This window comes from Diadema setosum, chromosome 21 (genome assembly GCF_964275005.1).
Source record: "Diadema setosum chromosome 21, eeDiaSeto1, whole genome shotgun sequence".
Lineage (NCBI taxonomy): Eukaryota > Metazoa > Echinodermata > Echinoidea > Diadematoida > Diadematidae > Diadema > Diadema setosum.
Window position 1 is genome coordinate 19,792,003 of NC_092705.1, and position 14,157 is coordinate 19,806,159.

General features: G+C 38.0%; 1 protein-coding gene across 1 annotated transcript; it reads right to left on the bottom strand.

Annotated features, from left to right (window-relative positions):
* Nucleotides 1–282: 282 nt before the first annotated feature.
* LOC140244217 (uncharacterized) lies at nt 283–13,132 on the bottom strand. Its single transcript, XM_072323853.1, has 6 exons — nt 13,084–13,132; nt 10,030–10,169; nt 5,213–5,365; nt 3,152–3,309; nt 2,512–2,668; nt 283–1,525 (listed from the first exon to the last, which is right to left on the bottom strand). The coding sequence occupies exons 1-6, from the start codon at nt 13,130–13,132 to the stop codon at nt 389–391; spliced, it is 1,794 nt and encodes a 597-aa protein (XP_072179954.1). The 3' UTR covers nt 283–388.
* Between the last annotated feature and the right edge of the window lie 1,025 nt (nt 13,133–14,157).

The window sequence follows — 14,157 nt, forward strand, 5'->3', positions numbered from 1 at the left end:
CTTTTGCTACTGCAAACATAGAACCAGATAAGGATCCTATTTTCAAGCACTTGCTGTGGGACGTTTCTAACTTCTCTATTTTGTGAACAACCAAGTCGTGGCATACTTCACCTGGTCACAATGACAGATGAATGAAGGTCAAAGTGAGAGACAATGCTACTCTCAAAAACAACAATGATCAACAGACAGGACTGCATGCCATTTCCTCTTACTGAGAATGGCTACATTAAATCCACCTAATCAAATGCTCCATCTCATCCCTCATACCAGGCGTGCCTTGGGGATGACTTTTCCGAGTTGGTAAGCAATGAGTTTGTTTCTAGGAAGTCAACAGGACATGGAGAACTGCAGTACAATGATCGATGGGCAAGAGCCGATGAATTAACATTCATAAACAAGGTGCTGATGGTTGACTGGGGTACATGTAGCCCTGATGCGTTGTCATAGGGATCTGGACATTGGCACCCATGGGTGTGGTTGTCAGCGTTAGGTGGATGTTTGTCACTGGCTGCTGCTGATGAAGTGGTGGCTGGTGATGATGGGAGTAGTGCATGGGTGCAACATCCATGAAGGAAGGGGGAGGGGTAGGTGGAGGCTGCGGTACAAATGGTGGCGGAGGGGACATGGGCTCTGACAGTGGCTCCAGTGCGGGTAACTGCCTCGTTTGTGTGCGCTGTGGAGTTGGAGGCTGTGGAGCGGGACCCTTGTGAGATTTTTTTTTCTTTGCACTGCCTTTCGTGTCCATCTTGCTGGGTGCTGCTGTGGCTCCAGACGGTGGGCTTGAAGAAGTATCAGCAGCATTGTTGGATCTGTCTAAAGATGTTGCAGGACTACCTGTTCCTGCACAAGACTGGCTGGCACCACCAGGGCTTGACCTGGTGGAGGATGTCTCCATAAGCTCTAGTAATTGACTGTCTTCACTAGCTACAGAAGATTCGGGGTGTGATTGAGAAAGGTTTCCACTTCGCATGGAACTCCTTGAAGGGGAACTTTGGACATCCTCAGAAGGCATTGGACTAACACTTGATGACTTTGGTCTCACAGCCTTCAAATGTGTTCTGCTGTCTGTTGGCTTTGGTGTTGTGACAGCTGACTGTGGCTGTACTCCTGATGGTCCAGGTCTGTCCTGAGATGATCTTGAGACATTGTCCTTTAGCCTCGCCCTGCTCCCCGATGGTGGCTTTGAGATATTTGAACTGCCGTCTGCTGGTTTCACTGACCCTGTACATGAGGAGCTGGGACGTGAATCTGTGGAAGATGCAGGAGACTGCCTCCCTGGAATATCTGGAGCACGCCTCTTCTGTCTTTTGGGCAATGTGAAGGCCTTTTCAGGAGTTGAGGGCCGTTGAGATTCACTGACCATGGATTGGCTTGATGAACGTATCAAGGAGCTTCTCGGAGCTGGGATTGGAATGTCTAGAGTAGTGCAACTTGCTGATTTCTCTGTCTTGTTATCTTGGTTGTTGTCTGACAGCATTGGAGATGTGACTGCAGCCACTGCTATGTCTGGAAGCCTTGGTTTAGCCTGGAAAAGAGCCAAAATTAAACACAAACAGTGATGGGGGGGGGGGTATAAAAGAAAGACATGTTGTTATTGGAAAATACTGTCTCTACTCTACTGTCTTATCAAATACTTTTTGTCAGATTTCCCCCTTCTACTTAAGAGGATAATGTGACACACATTAATAGTTCTGACTAAATTTCCATATTTGTAGTAAAATTCAGTCAAGATTACAACTATGTCTCCTAATGACAAACTCTGGTAACAGGATGTTCACTACCACACCTCTACACACCATATCAGTGAATGAACTTCGTGAGTTAGGCCACATTCAATTCCACCTCAGATCCTCCCAATATGCCACCATTTCTTTATATCACTATCATGAAAATATACTAGGACTATGTGGAAAACCTACTGAAAAGAGGTCAAATTTTTTGACTGCACACAAAAATTTGACCAAAGACTATTGACTCCAGTAGGATTTCAAACTCTCAGCAAATTGAAAATGATTTGATAAAAATTTGAGTAAAATTCATATTAGAAAAGACATTTATCCACATATCTAATACAAAATTTTTATACATTTTCCAATACTGAAACAGTTCCTTGGTAACACTTGAGTTGAGGCATCTTTCTTATCTTTGTCAAACGTAAATGCTCAAAGACGCCACACACTGGTAGTTCACTATAAATACAGCTCATCTTATCTAGTTATTTTTCTCTCCCCTCCCCTTTTTTCCAGGCAAAATCACTGCACAAAATTTCAAGGGGCAAATTATATCCCCTTTGTTTCTTAGAAGCAAAATCCTATAATGAATTCCGAGTGAAACCCTGGTGTAAATATGAAGGAAATAATCCTTTCCAATATTATGCTTCAATGGTGATAAGATCTTGACTATCTGCAAAGACGCCCATGTGACAGTCCTCAATAGCTGTCTTGACTGACATTGGTGTTACATGCGTGGTTAAACGAGGGTGGGGGGTTGGAACTAACAGAAGTGACTTACAGCTCTTCGATAGGAGTAGGTGCCGGTGGCTGCAATGATTCCAAAGACACAGCAGAATAGACAGAAGAAGACTGATGTCCAGAGAAAGCTGAGATACTCATCAGGGACTTGATGGCAGGAATCCACTCCAGCATACAGACTTGGTGGTTCAAAAAAACTGCACAAGAAGAAGACAAGCCATTTCACTTTTATGATTTCTCCTTACACCCTTACACCCAAAACTAAGTTTTATGATGACTACCAAGTAGAGGTCACAAGTACTTACAATGCAAAGAAATACCATCTTCATAACATCTAACAGGTAGACATAATTGATGCATGATCATTCATATTTTCAAGAACTCGTAACTTTGTCCATCCTAAATATTGAATGAGCCAAAACATGTTATCTTTTAACTTTTCATCAAGTCAGACAGTGTAGACTATTTCTATGGAAGACAAACTGAAACATCTTTACAAAACTTGAGAAACAAATAGAATGATGTTAAAGCATCCTAGTGATTTTTTGTATCACTGTAAAGGAATTACTAATCTTGTTTAAAACAACTAATGCCAAACCTGTCATGGAAATATATTTCACGGAAACCCCAACACTGATTAGCACACTCTATCACTTGTGCCACAACTTGAGATATCGCACCTCACTGTTCTGAAGTAGCATGGTTCCTGCCTCTCTTTGGTTAGAAAGCAGCAGTAGCAGCTTTTAGGGTAGCTCAGCTGTACCACATCACAGGAGAGCTGTGCTGTACAATTGGCCTCCCCAGTTCTTGAGTACGAACACTGACTGAAGTCAACATCCTGTGGACACAAGTTGAGAATAAAAGGAAATCAGGAAAACACAGCACAGATGAACTCTTCAGTGCTTTCATAAGATATAATGAATTACCACTGGACTCATAGCTCATTTTATTCTCTCACACACTCAGTAAAAGTGATATGCACATATATATATATATATATATATATATATATATATATATATATATACATACACTGTATATATGTGACCCGCTACAACAAAAGGATGCGATTTTCAGAAAATGGCATGACATTATTCCCTTACTCTCCCACTTTAATTTCATATATAACATGACTCACAAAAGTACTCGGTTGCGGAGATATCGATGATTTTACTAGCATATGTCAAGTGGTTGAGGAAATCAGAGTTTCGAGAAAAACTCCTTCAAAGTTCTCCTTCCGACGCTGTCATGATCAAGGAGAGGCGAGACATTTTTCACCGCTTGAGACAATAGAAACCATGCTCCTAGCGACCTCTGCGATGTTCATTCAAGCTTAGCACCAGCGGTCTACGCACAACCAATCAGAAATTAGGATGCCACGCACTGACCAATAAGATCACTCCCTCATTGCCAGGGGCGGAGTCTAGCTGTGGCGCTAAATCCAAATCTTCGGACATGTTTCTGTTACGTCGAAAGTCAGAAAAATCATGGCCCAGAAAAATGCTGATTTCTTGCCTTTCCTTTGATCATTTAGCTTCAAAATTTCTGCAGATGATAGACAAAACACTAGACTACAAAATTAAGTCAAAAACAGAAATCCGATTGTTTTGACCAATTTTGATGATGTGACCGCAAACTTGATTTTCTCGGCTCAGCCGTCAGCGACTTTAGGATCCTTTTGTTGCAGCGGGTCACATATAATATATTTATACATATATATAAATCTATGTAGTTAATAATAATACTCAATCTTTTATATTGTCCTCAACCCCGTTAAACAACATTCTTGAATGATTAAATGGACTGTACAGCACTGGTTAAGGTGAGGATTCAGCTTGTAGCATACTGCAAGATATTTAGAAACCACTCTATGAAATGTTAAAGGGCATACAATTCTAATGGGAATCAAAAGTTTGTCTGATGAAAATCGGTTTTGAAATGACTGCTAGAGATATCCAAAAACAAGGTAAAACAATGAGATCCTAATAAAAGCCATGGCCTGTAGGATTGCTTTTTTTGGATATCTCAGCCATTTCAAGACCAATTTTCATCCAATAAACATTGAATCCTTCTTGGAATTACATGCTCTTTCATATTTCATAAGAGGTTTCTCATTATCTCACCAAACAATGTTATAAACCTGAAGAAAAGTCTCAACTAAAACTGTTTATGTTCCCTTTAATTGACTGTCTCCTGGAAAAAAAAAAGAGCCAAATACAAGTTTCAGAATGGAGCTTTACCAAATCACGCTTTAAATGGAGACATGTATGTATGCACAACTTGGCAAATACTTGTTCGCTTGTTTGTTTTTGGGGGTTTTTTTCTCATATGTACACAATGTAAACATATCATCCTTGAAACTTTCATGAAACTTAACTGATGTGTAACATCATGCTGTATGTACACTTTGGAGAACAAAAACAAAGATGACTACACAGAAACTTTGCTGTTCAGGGCACCGTTTTATTAAAGTTGTCAGCCCTGACAAGCTGTCAGTCTCTGACAACTTCAGTAAAATCCTAGATTTTAATTGGCTGAGAAGCTCTGGTGTCTGACTGTTACCATGGTGATTGTCAGAAACTGACAACTTTCATGAAACGGTGCCCTGATTATCATAATTTTTTTAGATTTGTCTTATTTTGCTCTCTGGCTCATCGATCCCCCACACTATTTTGATCTCAAAGAAAACTTTTTCTCTGAGGAAAAAAAAAAATGGTCCTTTAAGATAATTGGGTACCAACCTTTATCAATATGGCAGCAATGACCTCTATGAGACCTCCAATGAGGGCCATGAAGATACCAACCACCTGTAGCATTACCCCCATGGCCAGGACCTTCTGCCGCCCATACCGGAAGATGAGGCCCTCCAGAGACACGATTGCACCTATCAGGAGCTGGATATAAACACAATGAAGTTCATTATCAGGAAATTTCTAGATCAACTGTTGAACCATCTCATCACTACAGTTAGGTTTGCCAACGGACATGACATGGAAGAGTTGTGTTATTGAATATGCTACTGCTGTTTATGATAAATCAACTCGCAGAAGAGACATATCCTTCCACAGACAAGACCATATATAACTATCCTACAACTACAATCAACAAACTACTTAATTCCGCCGACTCCATGGCTTTCTGAACAGTTTTCCATAATCCACTGTTCCAAACTTAATTCTCATGACTATGCTTTATATATCTTAATCAGCATCAAAGAAAATGACCCATATTCATGTAGGTGGATAATCTAGTGCATGGTTTATGCAAATTTCTTCTACATAAATACATCAGATAGACTGCGTTTGCCAACAGACATCCAATGAAAATCATGCTTGTCTTAATTCACACACTAAATTTAAACAATGATTTTGATTTAAATCACCTTCATGAATACAGGCAGAAGTGTTTCCTTCAAGCAAAATGTGAGTAAAAGGAAAAGGATTATCTAACACAAAACAATGCAGAACCTACATGTAGGTGATCCTACATGAAGGGGTCACATTAATTATTCACAAATATTCAAATGGTCATTTTTCTTCTGACTTGCCCCACAATGCTTACATTTACACTCACTTGTCATTTGTGTTTAAACAAACTGATTTTCAATCAAAGGCCTTGAAAGATCTTGAATCCTTATATTTCAATACATTCAATGTTTATGCTTTGAACTGATGGAACTGGGCTTTAAAAAAGTGACACTTGATTCCTATTTGACATTGATTAACCATTGAGCCAGATGAATAAGAAGCGTCACTTTAATTATCAGTCTGTGAAGGAACAAAAGGAAAAAAAAATAAATAAAGACAACTCTCTGAGGCTTCCTCTCTCTCTTCCTTGCATTATGGTAACACTGCCAGGTTTGATACACTTTATATGTAATTACACATCAATTCAAATTCAAACAAAACATATTGGTGTCAAGGAGAAGGAATCAGCATAGCTAGTTGTTGCCATAGAAACAAAATCAGACAGATACATCCTGGTTGATGCCAAACACATTTCACCCATAACATTATAGTAGCACCTAACAGTTGTGTAAATTTCATTCATAAGTTCTTCACTATTAGTGACTGATAATTAAGTGATCATATACTGTTATCAAATAATCTTTGGGGATATGCACTTTTATCCATGAATATATTTCAATTTGTGATAAAGATCTGAGAAAAAGGGGGAACAGCTAGAGTTAAAAGCAGAAGAAATAGAGTTGCTGCCTGACTGAGTTTAAGTGTTGTCTCATGCAGCAGGCTATATTTTATCATGGTTGCTAAGTTACCAGACTGGTACATCCTTTTGAGGGGGTTGCCAATGTATTCGTGGTTGGACATTGGAATTTGACAGGGATAGCTTCTATATTACAACAGATCAGACCCTCCAGGGTCAGACTTGGAGAGTCTTCAAGGCTGGATTAAACAATCTGGCATTGATGGAAACATAACATGATAACCATCAAATCTACTCATACGCATACAAATATGTACAAACATATAGAAAATACATAATTCATTGCTTTGATGAAAATAGAGGATAAGAATCTTATGGTGATTTAGTCTATGAACTTACTGATAAGTGCTCCACGTTTCAGTTGAGAATAAAAAGGATGGTCACTTTGATGCTAAACAACAGACAGTTTTGACAGTCATCTAATTCTGAGCTTTTGTAATTATACATTATTGTACTGAAAATGTACTCAAATTAAGAAGGAATAAATTCTGATGACAGTTTTCCTATGCTTAAAATGAGCTATACCTATTGCTTGCGACATTCTTGGCTGGATCAACATCCAACAGATGTGGTTGGACAGAAAAACAATAGGATTAAATTTTATCCCATGTGCATCGATACTCTTAGTGTATGACATTATATGTATGCTGTGATAAACATATCAAAACATCTTCATTATATTACAGCTAATGCCTGTTGCTACGAAAAAAAAAAATTACCCCTTGTAAGATCCATACATGGTTCTCTTGATTTTCTTCTGTCTACAGTTTCAACATACTATGTCATACATGAGCATTTAAACAGAATTCTTGTGGTTCCTTATGTTAATTATTTCTTATCTCTGTGGTTAATTCTCATGATTTCAATAGCAAAAGGACTTTCATTGGGTGAGCAGAAAACTGAGAAGTGTTTGCGGATTTTGAAAAGGATTTTCAAAATCCAAAGACAATCTCAGCCAAAGAACAGAAATCCCTTTTGTTGGATCATCTTGCCAACTTTCTGTTTGACAAGGACAACAAAATATCACCGTATAAATCAAAGTCACTCATAATCTCTTGTTCCTGTTTTGACCATGCAAAGATTTGACCGGACTTTTGTTTACATGCTTGCTGATGGATCATTCTCATTGTAAATGTCAGTTTGCTATTTTAATAATTCAAGCTATCCTCTCCTCTTTAGAAAGTCACAGGATTTCAGAGACAGATACAGTAATGTTCCAGGTCTCACATGCTCTATACATTCACTTTCATTACTTAACCAACCATTGTAATATATCCTTACTGTAAGTTTTTTGTTTTCTTTGTATGAATTTACATGCATCATTTCTGTCACTAAAGAAAGTGAGATTTATGTTTATATATTATTTCACAGTGAAAAAACAAACAAAATAAATTTGAACTGAACTGAACTGAACTGAACTACTTGTTTTTTTTTTTTATTTCTCACGAAAATAAAGTTTAAAGAAGAGAACAGAGTTTTGAGACTGGCTACTATTACTTTAATATTTCTTTTATGGAGTAAAAACAACATGAGCTTTTGATCCTAGCAGAATCTTTGTCAGAGGCAGAATAACCTTTTATATATCACATAAGCACAGATGCACCTTTCTTACAATAGTCCTGTGACAGAGAAAGAGAGGACAATAATGAACTCCTTTGTGAACTGATCTGTCATTATTTGGGAATGCTTTGACAGTGATTTCCGCCCAACGTTTTTATTCGGAAGGCCGAGAGGAAGCCAGCAGTTGAGACACCTGTGTCAAAAGGAAGGAACTAGATGAGGGAACTATCCCACTGCCCACCTCTCAGATGACAGACACAAAGGAAGGGAAGACAGAAGTGTACTGTGGGTATGCAACTGTTTCTGACTGCTGCTGGTTAGTCTAATCACAGAAATGGGATACGGAAAATCATCTGTTGATTGCAAACTTGCCAAAAGTCTGGAACTGTAGCTATAAACATGTTATGTAGAAAAGATATTTAACAGACCAGAAGATTAAAGAAAATTGGAGGACAGGATGCCACTTCCCTGTAATATATCAGAAAACAGTGAAGAGGGGAAACTAAAAATAAAAACATTTTAAGAATATGGGTTAATATCTGACTGTATGAAAAGAAAAAAAAAAAGAAAGAAATACACAATTTCCGAAAGGTTTCCTTGTGTAAGACATATTGAAACAATACACTAAACATTCGGCACCATGGGCAATCCTACAACGCAAAATTTGAAATGGAGGCAGTCATAGCGGCCCAAGCAAGCCATGCTTGCCAAAGTCTGTGTAAACAAAACCTGGCAACATAGCTAAGTATTACCCTTGCTTGAGTGATAAAATCATGTTGCTTAGCAATAGGTGTTGATCAATGATATTGTAAAAGACATGCGATACATCTTTATATCCATATGAACAGTTTTGTGTACAAATTATGTGTTTGTGTGTATTGTTTTTTTAAGGATCACATAGACAGAATATCACATATCATCTGTCGTGGTGACATCTGCTGGCCACAAATTCCCGGATCTACGTCAGGGGAAAACCTAGTGGATTTAGGAGCATTTGATCAAATGTGCAGTAGCACAAATAAGTTCCTTATAAGGTTGAATATGGGAATCTGAAGTATACTTCCTACAGACAACAAATTTTACATTGAACTATGTGGGTTGAAGATTATTTTGGCAACCTCCTTTAACAATAGGAATTTGCATACAAGGAAAGTATAACAACTGAAAACATGAGATTGACAATACATTTAAGGTTCAAGCGGCAAGACTGCAGCTAGCTAATCTGTCATGCCAATAAGTTTTCCCAATATCTAATAATATGTTATTCTTCTATGATTTGTTAATTTCTTCTACTGCTTGTGATAATAGTGATATTCAAACTGCTGACAAACACAATTTACTTGGGTGCTTAATTGTCTGTCTTCAGTTAAATCAATATTTTTTCTGTGCTATATTTGTTTTACAACAGAAGTATAACATATTAATATATGAATGTTTTTGACTACTGATCAAAATAATGTTCCACATTTCACAAAATAGTGCTTTGAAACAAAGCATAATGAAGTTAATGGAGTGTTGTATAAAATCACGCTTAAATAACCACACACTTGTACTCTTTGCAGCTATCTAGCAATCATATATGGCAGTTTGATTTACCCTTCATTCTGCATCAATTATTCAGTCAAATGCACTGCAAGTAGTGCCTAACAACACCAAGCCTCACACAGCGTACACTTGTTAGCTGCTTAAATTATCATGAACTGATAATGGGCATTATGAAGCAAGCATATCAGAAGTGATGAAAAATTGTGCTTGAGCTGACTGAGATTCTCACCAAAACTGAAGCCCAGTAGGAGCCTGCATGGATGTTTTCTACAGTGATGGAGACCCACACACCAAGGATGATTTGAGTGATGCAAACTAGTACCTCAGCCAGAAGAACTAGCACTGCCAGCACTAGCTTCCTCCTGCGAACTTCAGTGAGACAACAAGAAGAAAGAAAACAGACAGAATAATTCCAATGTTGAACCATCTGAAAAATTATATGATTTTGAATTTCAGTGATTTCTGGAGGCGAGTATTTCAATTCTTCAAACTATCATGAAAGGATATTTCTTTCTCTTCTCTCCAGGAAAAGTGTCACTCCTTCACTGCCTGGATATTATCAGACTGCTGTGTGAATACTCACCTTGGATGATAAAATATTTCATGTTAAAAAAGCAATATCTGGTGCACTTATTTAATGCAAAGGAACATGAACAACATGATACATGCTAAGCCTTTACAAAATGAGGTTATTTCAAATAAGGAAAAAGAAATAATTATACATGTATGTCAACATATTCTTTAAATCATAAAGACTTATAAGATACTTGTGATTCTGGATTATGTATTTCATATTTTTCTCTTGTGGAGAGTAATGGCAACAGGTTCACTATTAAAGTACAAGACAAAATTAGACAGGTGGATCTTTTAGTTAACAAAACTCTATAGGTGTCTGCTTTTGGCTACTTTATTTGAACTAGTTCACAGGATGATCAACACTTCCCCCCCCCCAAAAAAAAAAATATTCAGGAACATATCTCTTGAAAATGATATAATATGTGGTGAGACATGAGATGAAAGGCATGTGTCATCAAAGATAAGGCTTTTTAGAATAAGCTGCCCACTTCACATCATAAAGAAGTCAATATTTGCTTGTATTCCGAAAGTTTAGTGAAATCTCTCCATAGAAGGGGCCATGAAATGTCAAATTATCAGTCATTTGTCATATTTGGGAAATATTTTTCAAGATTTACATGTTTCTTGACTCTGTTATTTTTTCTTTGAGCATTTTAATAACCGACTTATTATCACTTCAACTACTGCAAAATGTCATATCTGTCAAGACAAACAAAACAGTACTACATCAGAATGTGTAGGATAGATTAACATGAAATCGTGACTCCTGAAAAAATGAGATCAATTTTAATCCTGAAAATGAGGGTTAATTACGTAATGCTTACTTATGTGTAAGGTAATGTCACACTTATTTCAAGTGAGGTAATGTCATACTTATTTTAAGTGAAGTATGAATCACAATGTTTTGATATTATGGAGGTTTCATCCTGAGGACCCAATTACGAGCCATTCAATTCATCTCTTCCAACAAACAAGGCCTACATGGTGTATCCAGTTCACACACATTTATTGGCATTAATTTCAGGTAAGCCTCCAGCAAGCTTTCTGGTAAAAAGGAATAATTCTGCTATTAAACAGGTCTGTTGAAATAAAGAGAGAGTACAGCTGATAAGATGTGCTGATGTCAACTCTAGTTTTACAGGCTCATATCATATTTCTTCAAAATCAAATTTACATTTGGACAGAATTCTCTCATCCTCCAGGTGCCTTCAGACAGTGATTACATCTTTCTTCCATGGACAGCCAAGTTTTTTGATTGACTCTTTGACCATGGCAAAGAGGGTATCATTATCTTGATGTCATTATCTTGTTTCTGAAGTGAGAGATATCTGGGCAATTTTTGGCAATGATTTTCAGGTTTTAGCAACATTGTATGTCAGTAACAAGTGAAATGAGGCAGCCACATTCTGCTAAGACTGTGGTGTTAAAATATCATGTGAAATCGATCACAAGTTTTGTTGATATGCGTCACAAAAAGCTTCTGATGCCCAACAGGCCTAACATGTATTGTGTGCTTTTGAGACAACTTTCACTGAAGAATCCAAGCTACAACAGACTGCAAAGCTGACAGGCCCAGACATCATTAACCCATGAAGCATTTTGTCTACATCATACTATGTCTAAGTATATCAGTGTAATTATCTATCAATCTAAAAAAAGTTAGTTGGAAAATACTGTGTCTGAGAGAATTTCTGTTCTTTTTAAAAGAATAAATTGTTATGATATATATTTATATAATCATATCATATGACCTACAGGCTTATATTCAATAGTTTAACGGGACATACATGTACATATCATCCGATACAACAGATACAAATAAATATGTAAACTTATGGATTACTCAATGTCCTACCTCCTTTAATCTGGATAGTCACCTTTAATCAAGACAAAAGTCTCATTCCCAAGTCATCCTAAATAAGCTGTATTAATGGCCTATATGTAAACAAATATATATATTATACATAAAGAAACTTGAAACCATGATGGGCTTTGCTATAAGGAAGCATACTGTGTATGAAGTAAATATTTCAGCCTTTCAACACTCCAAACAGGTGCACATTTCTTGCCCCGCAATTACCAGTAATCCCCATCTGATTCTCAGCATACAGTCATCTTTCTGTGAATTATACTTGGTACAATATAGGGCTTTTTACACTTGTAAATTTTTGCTTAGTCCCGTACCAACGGTGGGGCTAAGGGGGGGTCTTAGCCCCACCGTTGGTACGGGACTATCCTTAGCCCACTTTCTGTTTACACTCGTTTTTGCCAAAGTGGGCTAGCTCCACCGATAATTCCGTACTATCTGGCCCTGCAAAATAGCAGGGTTAGCACCGCAATTGTGGTGCCAAGCAAGTGAGTGTAAACAGAATGAAAAAATAATCCTGGGCTAAGCAACAAAGACGAAGTCCTACCCTCACTGACCAATTAGAAACGAGGTAATCAAGTGCTGCCGGTGCGTGTGTGTACGTGTACAGTACACAGCGTAATCATGAATATTCATGTGGTTTGGAAAGTACCGGACTAAGAAATACGAGTGTGAAAAGGTCAATTTTCTCCTTAGCCCCGGACAAGAGCTTAGTACGGGACTAATTGGCGAGTGTAAAAAGCTGAAAAAATTGGTACGGGACGATAGTCCTGGGTCAGAGAAAGTACGGGGTTAAGAAACACAAGTGTAAAAAGGGCTCATGATCCGGTTGAGTCTTACCTTTTTTCATCCAGTCCTTTTTCACAGGTGTGCTTGTGCTAACAGCCATGGTTGCATGTGTGTGTGTGTGTGTTTGTGTGTGTGCTCACGAACTTGGGGGTGGGGGAGGGGGTTAGGCACAGTCACATCTGTGGAGAGACAAGGGGACAGATACAAGAAATATCAGATAAATGAATGCTGACAGGTGGATAAAACAATCAGTGACACACTCATACAACACATCTTTACTTTCATAGGAATCCGTTATAGGCAGGTGTAAGAGTCAGCTCAGCTGAAAGTAATGGAGATATTGAGGAAAAGCAGTGGCGATCCAGAGGGGGGCGCACCAGGAGCGTGCCCCCTCTTTGTTTTTTTATTAAAATGGAAATAAAAAGAAAAAATGGGGGCAAGGACCTCCCTAATTTGGTATAAAGGCGCATCCCCTTTACAGAATACCTTGGATCCGCCCCTGGGGAAGTGCTCTAATGAACGATGGAATGATCAACCATGCACCAGCACAGTCACAAAAGTCCAAGACTGGACAGTCCGAGCTGACAATCACACAGTGTAGTATGTGGCCTGGCTGTTTGATTGATACATTCAAACATGCATGTAGCAACCATGGAACAAAACATAGGGGTGTCCTTTGTATGCATGTGGCTTTACAGACAGGTTAGTTTTTAGTGACCACTTTATGAGTTTATAATACATTGAATTTGCATGTCTCCCTCACAAGCATGAATATATATGTCATAACACTTCTAATCTATATCTAAGAAAAAAGTGAGATAGACGACAGTGTTTTCTGTTTGTAGTCTTTTCACTCTTCCTTAATATTTTTGTTGGGCCTAAAAATGGAGTTGTGTGAGGTGCAAAAACTCTGGCTATAAGAATAGAAACAATTTCCCTGCTAATAGAAAAGGCTCTACCATACTTGAAGTCTGGGGCCTCAATACAAAGTGAAAGGTTGTTTAATGATGACAAATTAGTTGACCAAGTGCTACATGCAGGGTGTCTTCCATTTACTTTCCACAAGTTGATTTGCTTTGGGTGTACTATGTATGAATGCTTTAGACAGGTTGCCACTATGACAAG

What these genes read in the sequence shown, in the direction of transcription:
- LOC140244217 (XM_072323853.1), bottom strand. Translation starts at nt 13,132, where the DNA reads ATGGCTGTTAGCACAAGCACACCTGTGAAAAAGGACTGGATGAAAAAA. An exon ending in AAAGGACTGGATGAAAAAAG is followed by an intron (nt 10,170 to 13,083) that starts GTAAGACTCAAC and finishes GTCTCACTGAAG; the next exon opens with TTCGCAGGAGGAAGCTAGTG. An exon ending in CCTACTCCTATCGAAGAGCT is followed by an intron (nt 1,526 to 2,511) that starts GTAAGTCACTTC and finishes GCTCTTTTCCAG; the next exon opens with GCTAAACCAAGGCTTCCAGA.